This window comes from Pygocentrus nattereri, chromosome 3, assembly GCF_015220715.1.
Source record: "Pygocentrus nattereri isolate fPygNat1 chromosome 3, fPygNat1.pri, whole genome shotgun sequence".
In the NCBI taxonomy this organism is placed as follows: Eukaryota; Metazoa; Chordata; class Actinopteri; order Characiformes; family Serrasalmidae; genus Pygocentrus; species Pygocentrus nattereri.
The window spans coordinates 36,666,106-36,685,329 of record NC_051213.1 but is presented as its reverse complement, the minus strand read 5'-3'; the positions used below and the strand labels follow the sequence as shown (position 1 = coordinate 36,685,329).

The window sequence follows — 19,224 nt, the reverse complement described above, 5'->3', positions numbered from 1 at the left end:
TAATACATGACACTGATCTTTGGTCTGACAAATGCCGACACTTATCTGCGCCCCAGTTCCTACCGTCTTTATTTATAATGCCCTGTTCTGCACGTATCTTTGTTTGGGCTGCCTCAGTTCAAATGAACTAAAACGCATTCACTTCAAGGACATTCTATTTTCCTCTATTCAGCAGAATTTCGCAATTTCTTACTTCAGTCTTCTTCAGTCCAATTGGTGTCTACTACAAAAGCAAAATAGGCTTTAAATATTAATAAATTTGTTAATAATTTTAATTAAATACTGAATTCCAATTATGTTGTCAAGCAACTATTAAGGCCCTTCCACTTAGATCAGAGTGTAATAGAACCAAACATAATATTTAAAAGTACTTGACACACTTTCTTCAATCATTTTCTTTAGAAAAAGTTTTTTTCCCAAAAACACTGCAATCTACACCCGAGTTTACAGTACCTTATTGTCCAGTCTCAGCACAGAATTGCTTTTTCTAGGCTAAAGTTCACACTAAGAATAAATACCTCCCTCACGCTATGAAGTCTTTAAGCACATTTAATGTGCACTTACACCTACGTTACGCTTCATGTCTGCAGGGCATACTTAACCCCCTTCACCCCAAGCTAGAAGAATGCAGCTACTACAAAGGAGTACAGATTTAGGGGAAAGGACAGAGGAGAGGGGATGCAAGGAGCTGGGAGGGGTGTGTGTGGGGGGCGGTGTTACGATGCAGGAGAGGCGTTCTTTAGGGAGAAGTAGTTCTTTTATCATGTCAAAGGATGGTTCTTGGCTATAAATAAGGTGCCCCAGTGTGACAGCTCCACTTCAGGCAAAGGTTTTATACCAATGACCTTTTCCTTAAAACCGTATGTCCATGAATATGTGTCTGAAGGTGTTTTTCCACTGGGCTGTGCAATGCATAACGCATAACGCAGTCACTTATCTGAACCCAGAACGATGTTGTAACCACACTGTACCACACAGTTAGCAACATTTATCCACTGACAGGAATCATGACTCAAAAGAAGAACCCATCCTTTGTGCCACCAGATCAACAAGCTTACAAGATTAGGATAAGAGGCACTTGGGCCCTACAGATGAAAGATCCATTGTTCTACCTGTATCATAACTATACTATCCACTATGCACTGCGGCCAGGCATAGCAGCGTTACTGATCTGATCACAGAACTATGTTGTAACCACATCGTACCACACAGCTACCAACAATTATCCACTGAGAGGAACCATGACTCATAAGAAAAACCCATCCTCTGGGCCACCAGATCAGGGAGTTATCATACAAAAAGAACAAGTTTACAAGAATAGATAAAGAGACGCTTGGGACCTACAGATTGAAGATCCATGAGATAAAGACTTCCTGGTCAACTTGTTCTACTTCTATCATATCATATTCTATTGTTTCTCAGATAGTTATTACACCTAGCTTCAGACTCAGATCACTGTGTACCAAAATAATTTCATTCCTAAACATGATGTGGATGACTGTTGTTTGCACTACCACATACCCTTCTGTATACTGCTTGTCCCTACATAATCTGTATGTTGCTTGTGTATTGTATGTTGTCTATAAATAATATGTACATTATCTGTATATTACTTGTCCATATACAGTCTGCAAATTAATTGCATACTCCAATCTTGGTTCTATTCCAATTAGTGTTTCTTTCTCATGCTCTTATGTAGCTTTCCCTCAGTTTCCCGCAGTCTGACCAGCAGGGGTACGGACCCACATATCTGGAAAGCTGTTTTGGGACAAACACTGTTGGAAGTGCAATACGAATTAAACAGAATTGAACTGAACCGAATGTAATTAAAGGAGTTCAGAGGAACAGAGCACTTAGTTGAGGGAAAGGGAAAGGAAGTGGGAGGGGAAGAGGGAGGGGGTGGAGAGAGTAAGTAATTATAGTGTGTGGGGACCACGGTCCTGCCACAGGCACGCTGGACTACAGGGTTCTGTTCCACAACAGGCTGGTCAGCCGTTCATTTTCCCCAAGACTCAATGCCACTTTAACCTAGATGCATTGCTACCATTACTAAGTGTTGATCAACAAGCAATTTTTGTCCCTCATATTCAAACATACTAATCAGAAAAGGCCACACTGATTCTAGATTAGATGACACACGTAGACATAGTCCTGGAATCCTGCATGTAAAACAGCAGTGTTCACAACAGATGTCTGAGAAACAGGGCAGATACAGTGTTGCCTTGAACAGCCCGTTTCAAAGCAATGTGGTCTTACAGACAATGTGTGGAAAAATCTTCTAATGCAATGGGATTCAACATTCTTCATAGAACTGTTACTTCTCATCAATGTTATCAAGCAAACCAGTGTCACTGCTCAAAACAGGGCTCTGGTTACCAATTCTCACACCACAAAAACTAATCAGCTGCATTGCCAAACTAATAAATGTCAACACATGAAAAAGCACTTGCAAAACTGTTCAACTCATGTGGTACAATAACTTTACAATAAATGAATCTCTCAGGATCTATTAGCTATGTATTAAAATATAAAGACAATGCAGCTTATTGTGCTATGTGATATTCTCTCTTTCATGGGTTAAAGCACTTAAGTAATTTGTTATGTTTCTCCTTTTGTTGTATATAAAGTCTTATAATGAGTTTGGCCCAAGTTGTGGTTCCTTTCTTTATATGGAGATGCATCGAACTTTGCTTGTTTTTGCCCATTTCTCTCATAATCCTGTGGAATGCTGGCTCTGTGATGAAAGTAAAGCAGGCTCCTGCTCAATCTGTTTAATTACTCTTGTACCGCGCTCAAGACCACGAACATTTGATTTATTTGCGCTTTTTTGGTTAGACCACACACATTCCAGTTCTAATCCACATATACACACACACCCACACACTCAGTACGGGAGACGGGAAGGTGTTTCAAGCTAAAATTTTTAGCAGCACAAAGTGTTGCAAACCAATACATTGTGTTTTTTTATTTAGATAATTTACACAAAACACAGTACAGATATGCACATATGACCAACACAGCAACAGCCAATACCTACCCTGCTGTCTTTTGCTGGACAAACTTCATGCAAATGAGCTGAACACTGATCCATCAGTTTGTTCATGTGAGGCAGGAAACAGTCAAGTCATGCCCATAGTCAAACCACTAATGGGAGACTACTACAATGGTTGAAAAAAAGGATGAAGGTGGGAAATGGTTACGGTTCCGGATAATTAAGTAATTAAAACGATATGCCTCATGGCACAGAAATAGCCTAAAACTCCTGCTTGTGTTTAGGCAATGGGCCCCAAAAGCAGCCAGCAATTGGCGAGAGAGGCTTCCACATTCTAACTAAGGAGCTAACTTCTAACTCTCAGATAGCAGTACAGTTAATTCTGCCACCAGTTCCCCCTTTTAAACTAACGGTTACCTTAAGGCAAGTGGAAGTGGCAAAGCTGTTATATCGGTACCACAGCGAGTTCTCCTGTAGGTCTTGCCACACCATCTCCTTAGCTGAAGCTAGCCACTGCCCCTCACATGGCGGTACACGCAACATCTGGTTATGACTTATGGAGCTAAGACCGGTTATCCACTTGCCCTAACTGAGTAGCTAAAAGCTCTCTTTAGGCTCTTGCAGTTGCTATAATGAACAACACAAAAAGCTCTTCGCTATTCTCTCTGTTCTCTTTCTGATCCCCTGAGGAATCTGTGATCTATGTCTTATGGGCTACAGCTGATTTACCACATAGCTCCTGCACCTCAGCTTTAAAGCTAATTATAGCTCCTCCACTCTAATCAAGCTACTACCGCTAGTTTCCACCGGTGGTGACATTTTTCCATTCCTGTTGACATGTTTAACTACAAGCTCGTAGCAATCCTGCCCGGCAATGTTAGAATTCATCAGTAACTGTATATGAAATCCTTTGTGCCTGAATAAGGACCATTTTAAGCAGGCTTAAACTGATCCATGTTTACACTGTTGCGCAGTACCAATGTCACAGTGAGAGACGAGTCATCTACTGCCACTTTGATGCATATGGTTGCAGAGTTATTACACAGATTGGCCCAAATAGTCTTTGCTCATGGCAATACCTCTGTCCCTTCCCATGTCACTAGGGCATCCTATGCACCATCTCACCAGAACATAACTTATCTTGCTGGCCTTGCCATGTTTAGGCCTATTTACCCCTTGCTTTCTAACCATTGAGTCTAGGTCCAAGAACTCACTACTCACTCCTTTTCATACTTCTGACCAGGTACCGTGGCCTGATTGCCAGTGAGAACACTCGAGCACTCATCCCAATTAAAAGGATACCAGAGGCACATCTTTCAAGTTATCCCCTGTAGGGATAACTTGAAATATGTGCCTCTGGTATCTGTGTAAGTCTTTAACGTCACAGCTAAGTAGACTGTGGAAGAGCTAATATGATTTGCAACCCCTTTTTGTTCTGTCTAATCTGTCCAGCCCTTGAACCTCCAAGTACTGGCGTACATGTGTTTTGCAAAGACCTCCTGTCTCAGCTGGGAGGCTGAATGTGATAATCAAACATGCACCACCTTCAATTATAGCTGTGGTCTCCAAGTACCTCATCATTTTTGACGGTTTAAGATCTTAATCAGTGGTGGACAAAGTACACAAATCCGGTGCTTGAGTGAAAGTACAAGCGTTCCATTTGTTTTATTACTTGAGTTAAAAGTACAAACATTCTCATTTAAATGTATCAAATGTGAAAATATTGTGAGATTTTCCAGAAATTCTCCTCTTATGTCTTCAATTCAAGAAATGGCAAAAAATTCACTCCCCATTCAAACTCTTGGGATATTGGGTATCCGACTTAAAAATACCCTGCACAAACTTACAGAATTTTCTTTAATTCTGAAAACGTCTCAGATATATTTGGGCCTAGTTCTAAGCTACAACTGCACATTGAGTATTTAGGGAAGGGATTTGGAGAAAGGTGTGCTATGATTGGTTTGATTTCTTTGTGAAAGTGTATCATATTTACTTAACAGTATCTTGTAGAAAGCTGTGGATTAAATAGTAGGATATTCCACATGAAATGTGACAGCAAAAAGTGAAAAGTCTCAAAAAAGAGAAACACAAAAGATGCTAAGGCTTGAAAGAAAGTAATTATTATACTTTGCTCTGGCCACCACTGGTCTTAATTTGTGTGTAGGCACCACAAGGAGTACACAGTGTGCTGTGCATGTTCTCTGGTGGTCATCCATAAGCTAAAGAACTATTCTAAGTACTTTACAGTACAGTACACCTTAAAGTTTATTTTACAGTGTACAGTAAAACACAGAGTACACAGAAATCAACAGGTCTCAGAGGTGCTGGTTCTCTAAGGTACAAATTAAGACCAAATACTTAGAGTACTTAGGGCATAGAGTTCAACACACTTTTCTGTTGCATTTCTATGAATATTTAGCATATAGTTTAGCCAAAGCAATTTTATTTCCTTATAGCTTTTATTTCCTTTATTATCGATCTTCTAGGGTTCAGGGTACAGTTACCTTCACTGATGTATAACAATTAAAGATTACGTAACACTGTCCAAGAACTCAATGGGCCTTCCTGAAAAACACTATGCACTCAAAACCATGTTGAAGCTGACATTTAATATGATCAGGAGCTCTATTCTTTCTTTCCCATTGGGTATGTGGCCAACATCAATTTTGAAGATGACCACAGAATGCACATGTCACAGCTGGGATCTTAAATGAAATCCAAAAGCCAGGACATAGCTCTGCACCGATAAGAAGAGCTACTTTTAGTGGGAACTCCTCAAGGGCAAGGCTCATGCATTGGATTCCATTCTGATTCCATCTAGTATTTTATTTCAGTAGACTTACACATCAAAAAACCCACACATGGCCCAAAAACAACATTCACATATCTATCTGTTGCCTCATCCCTGAGAACACAGTGTTTTCATCTGAAGACACAGACAGAGCAAGTTACTGTAAACAGTCTGTTCCGTTCATCTCATCTCAGGCTGATGGTGTCATGCTTCCTTGTTTTGCTCAATTTATTTTTATTGAACCCCTTCAGGTCACCTTCCAAGCTCTGCTGTGCTAACTGATCGTTCCTACAGTCAGCTGCCACTGTAATGGGTGTGGACAAGAACATCCCAAAGAGGCAGCACTATGAGGTCAGAGATGCTTTTGAGGGGAAGGAAAGGGTGGTAGCTGACCACTTAATGCCAACATGTCTACCAAATTCCCAACATGACCCCATGTGACAGAGGAGGAATAAAGTGTACCAGAGTAGTTTTGAAATGACTCATTCTTATTTAGCAAATTTAGCCAGAGAGCAACAGCCCAGAACAAAAGTCCGTATCCTGTATGACTTTCAAATTAATGTGTTGAGGCATACTAACCCAAGTTTGCTAATATTTTGATAGTGTTTTTGGTGTTGGTTCACTTATGGGAGTTAGACAGTAAAGAACAAAGCGTGACAGCACAAACCTGACTGCATTAGTGATGTGTTGTTCATTTAAGATGGACAACGTCCTTTAGGACAAATGACGGTTTTCAGTGAACACAGTTAGAACACTGTACACTGCTGTGCTAAAACGTCTACATTTTATTCTGCACGTAAAACTCACAAATAAATGTGATTTCTCTGTAATGTTAATCTAGGAAGAATAATCCCAATTTCTTCATTCTACAAATGTTTATGTATTGGAAAATGCACATAGAAAATCTCAGGTGTCTGCATTTGCCCACAGTCATTTACATTACCATATGGGTGTTATAACTAGATAGAAAGTGAATCTATGATTCTGCGTCTAATTTCCACCTTCACATATCCTGTCCATTCTGATGGCACATTTCAGAATGCTGTAACATTGTGGAAATTCATATTATAATGACAAAAAAAGACAAAACATTAGATGTGATCAGTGATATCACAGTATATAAGTCTATATATTAAAGAAAATGAAATGGAGCTTTTAACACATTTAGCATATGTGCAAAGGTGCATCCACGCAAAAGAAGGCTTTGAAGAAAAGAAAAAAAAAGTTTAATACTTTTTGTTAGTTGTTACATGATTCCAAGTTTTTCATACTTTTGATGGAAATGCAAATGTTAAAACACCTGAGAAAAAGCTCTGCTTCCCCATGTCTATGTAAACTGAGCAAGGCAAAAACTGCTGCTGGATCAGGAGGTCTTACGCTAAGGAGCTGGAAACACACGCCTCATTTAAGTGAGTTAATCTAAAGAGGATTGAGACCCACTGAAAATGCCTCTCATCAAGGTCATTAGTGTTTCTAAGAATCATGGAAAAAATAAAACTAGAACAGCTACCAAATGTCAGTGTATGTGGCAGTGGCAGGCTGGTCAATGAAGAGCATTACACACATAAATGCTCCAAAGAATTGGAGACACTATGCTCATATAAAACAGGACAACAAGACTTACTTCAAATCTGGTGCCATTTGGCATAAACAACAGAAGTAAAGAGTTATTATGACTTTACAACTAATTATGTGATTACATTCACATTCTGTATTAACAAGACTGAAGCTGTGAAACACAGGAAAGTCAGACATATTGTCAAACAAGGAAAAAACACGGCAAAAGTATAAAGGATGTTTTTTAACTTCCTGAAAAACACTGAACACACAATAACTTTCCATCAGTTTCAACATGTTTTATTTACCATCTGGGCATATAAAAAATTAAAAACTAATCAGTTCACGTCATGCAGAACTATATTTTAAATGTTCTATTCTTGTGTTTAAAACCCAGCATGACATTCCTAAAGTAGAAAGAACAAAAGCAGAACTATTCCTTTTACACAGGCTATAGGAAGACCTCATACATGTATACAGGAAAGCTTTGAGACCTGACAGCTGTAAAAATATTGTAGCATACACTATTTGGACAGTCCACTATGGATACTTTGTAGATGCTTATCTTGCATTTATTTTAATTCAACTAAATATCAAAATATCTCTAAAAGTGACAAAATGCCAACAAAATTTCTGAATACATAAATCTAATTTGTTAAGTTGTGAGCAACACAGAAAGTTGAGAATATCAGCTAAAGTTAACATCTAAATTATCCAGACTCATTTGCAATTTGTCCAAAGCTAATTTAGGATTTTAAAGGATTTCATTATTTGTCTGTCTTTGGAAATAGGTAGAAAATAACTCTACAGCTCTATTACTTTACAACATAATTTACTCCAAACTCACTTTTACTGGTATCAAAGACACATCTCTGAAGCTTTAGATTCAATGTATGTCCATGTGAAACAGGTTCACTTAGCAACAACTAAAGGGCTAATATTGCAAATAATGCGTTGATTTTGACTATAATGACAATGACAACACTCGCAGAAAATAAATCAAATTTCATCAACACCCCATTTCATTCTTTAAGCTCATCAAGGCCAGAATATCATGACTAAGCACCTGAAGGGAAACAGAAAATAATACTATTAACTTTTAAATAACACATCAAATTATATCTCTAGGAAGACTTTTTGGTTCCTCGCAAAATATCCTTCGTTTGTACTTTTCATTTCTTGAAGCTGCCTGGACGCCTGCTTACAATCACATGGGATAGACAGTTTAGAATTCACATTTTCAACAGAATGTCTCATTTCAATGAGCCACAAGTATACAAAAAATATAAAATGATGCTAAAATCATGTTTTTGTTATTGCTGACAACAACCAGGGTAACATTTTAGGATTAATTCTACTGAATTTTTTCAGTAGACTACAGCTGAATTATAAACAGCACCAAAATCATCAATCATCAGAGGATAACATCAGTTGCCAAAGCAGGTTGACCCTGATATGATACATCACATAACCGTTATGTCCTGATAGCCTGCTGTTCTAAAAAATGTTGGCTAATTATTAGTCTTTGCAGCACGTGCAAAGATTTCGCAAGAGCTGTGCTGAGCTCACTACGGGCTTCTTCCACGTCAAAAAGAAACAGGCTGATGCAAGATCAGCAAGATCATGAGCTCTACTAACCTCTTAAACACCTCTGCTAATGCCAAACACACACACACACACACACACACACACACACACACACACACACACAGCTCAGGGATACAGAGCAGAGGTCAAACCTAGTCACACTAAGACCCTTTCAGAAAATTTCAACAGAAATTTCACACAAATGTTACAACACAACAATGACTGAAATGTGACTCAAAACAAAGTTTGTTATTTTGTCAAAGCAAAATTTGTCAGTTCAGAAGATGTTGGAGCTTGTTTTGATTTGTGTAAACATTGGCAGGGTGGGGTCCTTACAGAGGATCAGTGAGTGAGGGGTCTAAAATAAACCCAAGACCCAACATCACTCCAGCAGCAGCTGTCCTCATCTGACTGCACTCAGATTACACCAGGAGCGAGCGAGCGAGCGAGAGAGAGAGAGAGAGAGAGAGAGAGAGAGAGAGAGAGAGAGAGAGAGTAAGAAGGAAAGAGAGGGAGAGATGTTACCTCATTTGCCTTGACTCTAGGGTTCTTTAGAATGACAGTAGTTTCGAAAATGTGTGAAAGAGCTGCTTTTAGATTTCACTCTAAAGACATGATCACATTTTGGGATAAAGAAAAGAACCAAATGCACAAAACACAGAACAGAACTGCAAAATTCACATAATCAGACAGAAGGTTTGCTTTGGTGGAACAGAACAGATCAAGTGATAGTGGTGCTGACGAATGGGTTCAGTTTGTGACTGGATGGCTGGAAAAATGTTGCACAGAGAAAAGGTCTGGAAGGTTTATAATGAAACAACAGTATCTGACCATGTGAGACAGTCACTGCCAGCAACATCCCTGGATCAAATGTCTGTTTTTACTGTTAGCTGCTCCGCACATATGCTGAAGAGTGCACACAAGCATACAGCACATGACTTAGCTCTGAATAAACATCTCCCTCTCCCTCTCCCCCTCTCACACACAAACACAGGTGGATTAAATGAGGTATGATACGAAGCAGATTGTGAAAACACACTGCCATTGAAAAACCTCAATCATTCATTCATCAGCCAAGAGAAAACACAGTACCTTCTGCATTTGAGATAATTCCACTAGGAATACCTCAAGAAAATCAGAAATGCATTATTAATAAAATGCAATAGATAAAAAAAGATAAACAGGTAAAATTTTATTTGCTGAAGCCATTTTCAAGCCCCTGTAAACTAATCACATATGACTGAATCCTGTGCCAATGTGCTAAGTTAATCATTAAAATATTGTGCTGTTAAAGAATAGTCTTTGTGTGTTTTTCCACTGCAAAGTACTAGAACCTTCTGCAGCAAAAAAATGGAACTGTGCTTTTTCCACTAGCCAATGTTCCAGTGCCATAGGTTGGTACACATAGGATCTAATGGTTCTTTAGCGTATTCTCCTCTGTCTTTGCTAGTACTTGCAGCTGATGCCAATGATAATTTAGCTTTTTTAAAATCTTAGTCATTACGCAGTATTACATCCCCAACACTGGGCAGGTGATGCTCTGTATCCTGCGAAGGCACCTGCAAGGAATAAAACTGAACCTCCTCTTCTTTGAGGCATGACCAGTAATTCAAAAGGATTCAGAAGGAAAGCCTGAGGAAAAAATCTGGAGATGGAGTCACTAAGTCAAGTCAACAAAAAAGGTATTTAACAGAGCACTTGTTTCCCTGCCAAATTTATAACCAATCAAACCACACAAATAAAACCCTGTGTATACTTTGGTGCACTTCAGTGCACTTAACCACTGCAGTGTGAAACCAACCAAACTAAATAAAAAAGATACAAATGTGGCAAAAACTCTGACATTGACTTTAGCAAATAAACTACATGTGAAAGCAGAATGTCCCGCTGAGAAACAAGAACATACAGTCTCAAAATAATTTTAGCAATTCAAAACTCTTAAAGAAAAGTGTTTAATACTTCAATGATACAGTATATTGCCAAAAGTATTCATTCACCCATCCAAATCATTGAATTCAGGTGTTCCAATCACTTCCATGGCCACAGGTGTATAAAGCCAAGCACCTAGGCCTGCAGACTGCTTCTACAAACATTTGTGAAAGAATTGGTCACTCTCTCGCTCTCACAAGCTTAGTGAAAGTGTACCATGATAGGACGCCACCTGTGCAACAAGTGCAGTCGTGAAATTGGGGGATTATTGCACCAGTGCACAAAGCAAGGTCCATAAAGACATGGATGAGTAAGTTTGGTGTGGAAGAACTTGATTGGCCTGCACAGTGTGCTGATCTCAACCTGAAAGAACACCTTTGGGATGAATTAGAACTGAGACTTCGAGCCAGGCCTTCTCATCCAACATCACAAATGCACTTCTGGAAAAATGGTCAAAAATAAAAACACACCTCTCCCATAAACACACTCCTAAACCTTGTGTAAAGCCTTCCCAGATGAGTTGAAGCTGTTATAGCTGCAAAGGGTGGGCCGACATCATATTAAACCCTATAGATTAAGAATGGGATGTCACTTAAGTTCATATGCATGTGAAGACAGACAAGTGAACATTTTTGGCAATATAGTGTATACTTATGTAATGAAAGCATACAAAATAAGCACCATATTTCTACAGTCAAATATTCAGTATCTTCAATATTCAATATCTCAAACTTTTGGTAGAGCAGCCAGTAGCAATATGTGACTAAAATAGGCCTGGGATCAACAAAGCTCACTTCCATCTTAACAAGGGCTAGTCACAAGTATAGTTCAGAGGTTTCCTGATAAAAACTAAAGAGTTCATGTGAAAGTAAAACCAGAGGACGATGGTGAATCACAGCACGGTTTTGCAAGAGCATAGTGTTCTTAAGAAGCAGCGCTGACACACACACACACACACACAGACACACACACACACACACCTCTGCATTTCCAGTCAGAGTGTGATTACTCACTGCATGCTTCCTGCAGTCCAAACAAACCTGTACAAGCCTGTGTATGGATGTGTCCTCATCTGAGGTGAAAGATGGGGTATATGCATGTGCACATGGGTGTTCACATTCTTAAAAAATAGTGGATTGAATTTACAACATTACTATGTAGGTGCAGTCACTCTGAGTTGATTAAATCTGATTATTATTTTTGCAAGTCATTAGATCTTACCTTCTTGATGAATCAGCCGTGAGTAGTTGGAAATTTGAGTCATGACAAATTGTAGATTGTCTTATTGGTCTCTCTTACAGTGAGAAATAAGAGTCTGATGGATGTAAACATTTATATGCAATTCTTTTTTTTTCCACAGTATTTGTGTTTTACAGTGCTGTACATATTTAAATGAACTCTATTACCTATATAATCAACAGTAATAAAATGCATACAATATTTCCATATTAAGAAAATATTAGAACAATACAAATTCACTTGTCTTACCTTTGGCAATAATTGCACTGACATGACAAACTACACTATACAACTATTAATACTTGTGTAGGTACATGTATAAAATGTTTCAAATATGATACTAATTTTCTTCAGGGTTCAGACATTTGTTGAAAAGCTGTTTTTAAAAAAGTGCCCATATCACAGCTGATTTTTGTATAATAATTCTTAATATGACCAATTCCAAACCTTTAAACACTAGTGTATATGTGTGAATTCGTGATCGTTTGTGTGTGTGTGTGTGTGTGTGTGTGTGTGTGTGTGTGTGTGTGTGTGTGTGGTTCAGCGCTCACCAGTGAGGCCGGGACGGCTGTGTGTGTGTGAGCTGGAGGAGGAGGGGGAGCAGGAGCTCTGCGTTTTTTGGGCTCTGTTTTAGGAGACAGTCTGGACAGGTTCATGGCCGACTGAGACTGACCCAGAGTGTTGGGCCGCACCTCCACACACGGACCCCCAGCCACTGACAGACCCTGAAAAAAATAAACAGTTACACAACAGTTATACACAACACCAGACGCACACACGCAGACAAGATCCCATAGTATTAGCCTACGTTCACGTTCCATGCCTCATTGCTCCCAATTCCCAATTTTTTTTCCATTTTCTAACTTGTTGGTTCATATTTGTGTATGTGACTCAAATCTGTCATTAGCGAACAAACCTGTGTCACATCCTAATCAATAACATCATATGAATGAATCATGTGCCTCATAAACAACAGACAAACTAAACAGCAGAACCAGCTTTCATCGTAGAGATAATTGGCTCTAAACAGCTCTCAGCTATTCAATATTAGTGTGAGATGAGGTGAAAAAGGGTCAGATGCATCGCTTTTGCACAGTTTTCTAGATCTAACTTCAGGTTAGATGCTTCCACCATATTAACACTGAATGATGGTGCATATGCAAAACACACACACGCACACACACACTCCAATCTGAGCAGCCACAAATCGGACAAATATCCAATCTAGGACCATATATGAAAATGTCACGGATCTGATTACAAAAAGAAAAATCAGACTGGTGTGACTTTAGCCTCATAAAGTGAACAAAGCCTTAGATGTCTGCAAAGCATGAAATCAAAGCCTGAACTTGACCCAAACCTGTGGATTATTGACAGAGCTGAGAGTGTTTACTGTGCTCATTGTACAAATCCAATTCCAGAAAAGTGGGGAAAGTGCGTAAAATGCTAATAAAATCTGAAAATTCAGTTTGACCTGTATTACATTCAAAATGGTACAACATTTTAATGGCACGATATTGTATGTTTTACCTAATGATCTTCATTGTTTTTGTAAATATTAAATGTTATTTTCACCCTGTTGGCCTTTTCTCGGATGCATTTTTGGCAACGGTGAGCATCGATCCATCCTTGCTCTTAAAGGCCAAGGTGTGATACACTCATGCTTGGGTCTCTTAAAATGTCCCTGTCTCAACTTTTTGGAACGCGTTGCAGGCATCAGTTTCAGTATGAATGTTCAAAAAACAAAGAAGTTGCAACGCATATCTTGTCGTTGCACTGTTTACAAATCCAGTTCAAAGCAGATTTATAAATCACTGCTTTACGCATTCTGTTTTTTATTTTACTTACTATCCCCAACTTTTTACAGAATTAGGTTTGTAGTACAAACAGGCCTATTTTCATGTCACAGAGTGGAGAATACAAATTCATGTGTGTGAATATGGATTACAGCAGGGGTACATTGGAATTGTCATGAATTTTGACTATAAAACAAACAAAGAAAGATCAAATAGGCCTCCAACATAGTGTAAACGTCTACAGTCATTGAATGGTAATGAAAATGAGCATTGTTCCCTTCTTTTAACTGTGCCAGTCAGCACAGGCAAAGTGACCAAAAACGTCTCTTCTACAGATTTGATTCCACTTAAAAAACACATCACCACACTTCACACACTCTGTAGCTAAAGTTTTTTAAATGATCACAGCAATGACAAGGAAAACAATCATTCTCTGTTGTCAAGGATAGTAGATTTGCAACACATACTGTAGACTGCACACTGTAATAATTTTAGTGAGTTAATTATGTAAACTTTTATTTATTAGCAGCTCAGTTTTGCTCTATGGAAAGCAGATTATCAACAATAGGCATTGTTTCTTTATTACCTTGGAGGTTTTTTGTGTTTATAATGTAAAATCTAAACATCTATAAAATGGTAGTTTTATTAAGAATTTTGGCAGAGTGAACTTTAGTACTGGTCACAAATTTAGATTTTAGTGCATCACTAGATTTTTAGGAATCATAGGCTGGTGAAAGGTCTGTTCCACAACTCATGGCTACAGCTCTGAGGCCAGACCTGAGTGAATAATGTATTCAGATCTCACATCACCATCTTATTTGCCACATTATATGAAAGTCAGAATTAAAACCCTGAAGGGTGTATGCGTGTGTCTCTTTGCGAATGTGGGTGTTCCAGGTCACAGTGTTCTTTTCTGGCTCTTGATCCTGGCCAGCTCTCTCAAGTATAAAGTTGCTTCTAGTCTTTCTATTTCCTAACCAAGGTCTCTCACAGAGAAACATCCCGTCCACATCCGCAGTGTGTGTGTGTGTGTGTGTGTGTGTGTGTGTGTGTGTGTGTGTGCAGAACCTCAGAGAACTGGCTGAACACTTATGAACACTGCTGTACACGCACACCCTGCAGTCCTGGCCAAGAATGCCTGAGACACACACAGCTCCATAGGAGACAGCTCTGTTTACTCGAAGGCACTCCAGCCTGTTACCACCCTTAACATCTTCCGACCTCTCACACCCCACTCTCTCATAAAGCCACTTCATTGACAGCTTTGTATTATGTTTCATATCATCCCAACACTTAATGTTCTTTCTCATAAACTGTGGAACATTTAACCCTTACATGTCTGGAGTTAACACCGTCATTTCGTTATACTGTTAAAGTGTAGACACATGTAATAGGGTTATGTGACATTACCCCACAATACGCTTTTCTCAACATACTGTGGATTTGATCAGTTCTGACATTACAATGGACAATTCACTTTCTATATTCACAGGTGTCAGCAGTTTTTTGGAAAACAAGCATGCACGTCCTTTTTAAAACGCAAATAATTATGAATTCATAACAATATGAAAAATCTCTTTTACTTGAAAACACAAAGGCAGTGTATACACACACATATACACATACATATACACTGCTCAAAAAAATAAAGGGAACACTTAAACAACACAATATAACTCCCAAGTAAATCAAACTTCTGTGAAATCAAACTGTCCACTTAGGAAGCAACACTGATTGACAATCAATTTCACAGCTGTTGTGCAAATGGAATAGAAAACAGGTGGAAATTATTGGCAATTAGCAAGAGACACTCAATAAAGGAGTGGTTCTGCAGGTGGGGACCACCAACCACTTCTCAGTACCTCAGTAGCTTTCTGGCTGATGTTTGGGTCACTTTTGAATGTTTGTGGTGCTTTCACACTCGTGGTAGCATGAGACGGACTCTACAACCCACACAAGTGGCTCAGGTAGTGCAGCTCATCCAGGATGGGACATCAATGCAAGCTGTGGCAAGAAGGTTTGCTGTGTCTGTCAGCATAGTCTCCAGAGACTGGAGGCGCTACCAGGAGACAGGCCAGTACACCAAGAGATGTGGAGGAGGCCATAGGAGGGCAACAACCCAGCAGCAGGACCGCTACCTCCGCCTTTGTGCAAGGAGGAACAGGAGGAGCACTGCCAGAGCCCTGCAAAATGACCTCCAGCAGGCCACAAATGTGCATGTGTCTGCACAAATGGTTAGAATCCGACTCCATGAGGATGGTATGAGGGCCCGACATCCACAGATGGGGGTTGTGCTCACAGCCCAACACTGTGCAAGACGCTTGGCATTTGCCAGAGAATACCAGGATTGGCAAATTCGCCACTGGCACCCTGTGCTCTTCACAGATGAAAGAAGGTTCACACTGAGCACGTGTGACAGACGTGACAGAGTCTGGAGACGCCGTGGAGAGCGATCTGCTGCCTGCAACATCCTTCAGCATGACCAGTTTGGCAGTGGGTCAGTAATGGTGTGGGGTGGCATTTCTTTGGAGGGCCGCACAGCCCTCCGTGCTCACCAGAGGTAGCCTGACTGACAATAGGTACAGAAATGAGATCCTCATACCCCTTCTGAGACCATATGCTGGTGTGGTTGGCCCTGAGTTCCTCCTAATGCAGGACAATGCTAGACCTCATGTGGCTGGAGTGTGTCAGCAGTTCCTGCAAGATGAAGGCATTGAAGCTATGGACTGGCCCGCCCGTTCCCCAGACCTGAATCCGATTGAGTACATCTGGGACATCATGTCTCGCTCAATCCACCAACGCCACGTTGCACCACAGACTGTCCAGGAGTTGGCGGATGCTTTAGTCCAGGTCTGGGAGGAGACCCCTCAGGAGACCATCCGCCACCTCATCAGGAGCATGCCCAGGCATTGTAGGGAGGTCATACAGGCATGTGGAGGCCACACACAATACTGAGCCTCATTTTGACTTGTTTTAAGGACATTGCATCAAAGTTGGATCAGCCTGTAGTGTTTTCACTTTAATTTTGTATGTGACTCCAAATCCAGGCCTCCATTGGTTAACACATTTGATTTCCATTGATGATTTTTGTGTGATTTTGTTGTCAGCACATTCAACTTTGTACAGAACAAAGTATTCAATGAGAATATTTCATTCATTCAGATCTAGGATCTGTTATTTGAGTGTTCCCTTTATTTTTTTGAGCAGTATATATATATATATATATATATATATATATATATATATATATATTGAACTACTGTAATTTAGTTTTAAGTCGTTAGGAGTTCATTTGAAAATGGGATAGGAAAAAAGGACAACCGACATAAATGACTGCGTGTACTTTCTCAAACAATACACTAACAGTCAACCAATGGAAATTGTGTGTAGCTGCCAAAAGGCTATGATACAATCTTTTAAAAGAACATTTTGGAAATTAACTGAAAATTGCTTCAGAAGGGAGATATGAGATCATGGATTCACAAGGATAGGTAAAGGATGGAGGAGACCTTGGGGATAAAGTATTCAATGAGAATATTTCATTCATTCAGATCTAGGATGTGTTATTTGAGTGTGCCCTTTATTTTTTTGAGCAGTGTATGTATGTTTTTATATATATATATATATATATATATATATATATATATATATATATATATATACACACACACACACACACACACACACACACACACACACACACACACACACACACACACACACACATATATACATATATATATAGCGCACAAGACGAGGACATGTACACACATACTCTGTCTCTTGCTCTCAGAACGGAATGTTCAAAGGAGGAATTGCAACGACAGGTTATGTAATAGAGGAAAAAGAGCAAAAACTCCCGTTTTTGGCTTGGTGTGTTGGTAGGCTGCACCTTAACAAGTGTAATTAAAGGGAGGTGGCTTCTGCAACGGCTCAGCCTGAGTGTGTATAAGCACAATAACATGACTGTCAGACAACAGAGGCTGGAGAAGATGCAGAATGCGCACGTTAAGCATGAATTATGGAGTGTGATTTTGACTTGACTTTATGAAGAAGAGGTGGAGACTGTGCCTGAATTAGAGAGAGAGTCTGTGTGTGTGTATATGTGTGTGTGTGTGTGTGAGAGAGTGTGTGCGCGCATGTATGCTGCAAGCGATGATATTTCAGTAGAGCTCTGACTGCAGGAAAAACTTCTAAAGAGCAGACTTATATTGTAGCAGTGTGCCTAGAACTGTTTGGGCACTCCTGCAAAAATCTACACTCACTAAACAGCAATTTTCAACTTAAACTGTTAAAATCAAATGTAGCTTCTCCTTGTGGGTCAACAATTGAAGACTGATGTGCATGTGGTACTGAGATTATGTCTGATGAGATGGCTTTTTAAACTTTGTCAAGCACCTTTTTTTTATTTTTGCTTAAGGAAGAAACGGACACCTTGACTGAAAAACAGTAAATAAAAACAAAATGCAATGATGTGCAAATCATTTAAACCCTATACTTAAATGAAAATGCTTTAAAGACAACATGCCAAATGTCGAAACTGAGAAATTCTATTGTTTTTTGAAAAATATATGTCTATTTTGAACTTGATGCCAACAACATGTTCCGAAAAAGTTGGGAGGGGGGCAACAAAAGGTTGGTAAAGTTGAGTAATGCTCTGGTGGTTAATTGGCAACATGTCCGTAACACGATCGGGTATAAAAATGCATCCCATCTTTCAGAAGTAAAGATGAGGAGGGGTTCACCACTCTGTGTCTGTGTGAGCAAATTCAAGAAATCAACAATTCAAGGATAACATTTCTCTACATAAAATAGCAAAGAACTTCTGCTTTTCATCATCTACAGTACATAGTAACATTAAAAGATCTAGAGAATCTGCAGAAATCTCTGTATGCATGGGACCAGAACTTTGGGCCTTCAGGCAGCACTGCATTAAAAACGGGCATGATTCTGTAATGGAAATCACTGCATGGGCTCAGAAAAAATTCTGAAAAACACTGAAGAAGTTTGTCGCTCATCCACAGATAATAATTAACCGCAAAGAAGGAAACTGTAGATAAACAGGATCCAGAAACACTGCCACCTTTTCAAGGGCCGAGCTCATTTATAAGAGACTGAGGAGAAGTGGAAAAGTGTTCTGTGGTCCAACAAATCAACATTTAAAATTTTTTTTTTGCAAATTATAGACGCTGTGTCCTCTGGGCAAAAGACCACTAAGCTTGTTATCAGTAGACAGTTCAAAAGCCAGGATTCATGATGGTACAGAGGTGCATACAGTGTGTGTGTGTGTGTGTATTTTATAGACTGTTGCAAGAAAAAGTATGTGATTTGGG

At 39.4% G+C, this 19,224-nt stretch overlaps 1 protein-coding gene across 13 annotated transcripts in view; it reads right to left on the bottom strand.

Moving 5' to 3' along the window:
- The window catches only part of cobl (cordon-bleu WH2 repeat protein), a 110,615-nt gene that overhangs the window by 34,366 nt on the left and 57,025 nt on the right, over nt 1–19,224 (bottom strand). For all 13 annotated transcript variants that reach the window (XM_017700830.2, XM_017700832.2, XM_017700836.2 and 10 more), the window contains one exon: nt 12,647–12,820. In XM_017700830.2, the coding sequence (XP_017556319.2) occupies nt 12,647–12,820 (174 nt within the window). The remainder of the gene's footprint in view (nt 1–12,646; nt 12,821–19,224) is intronic.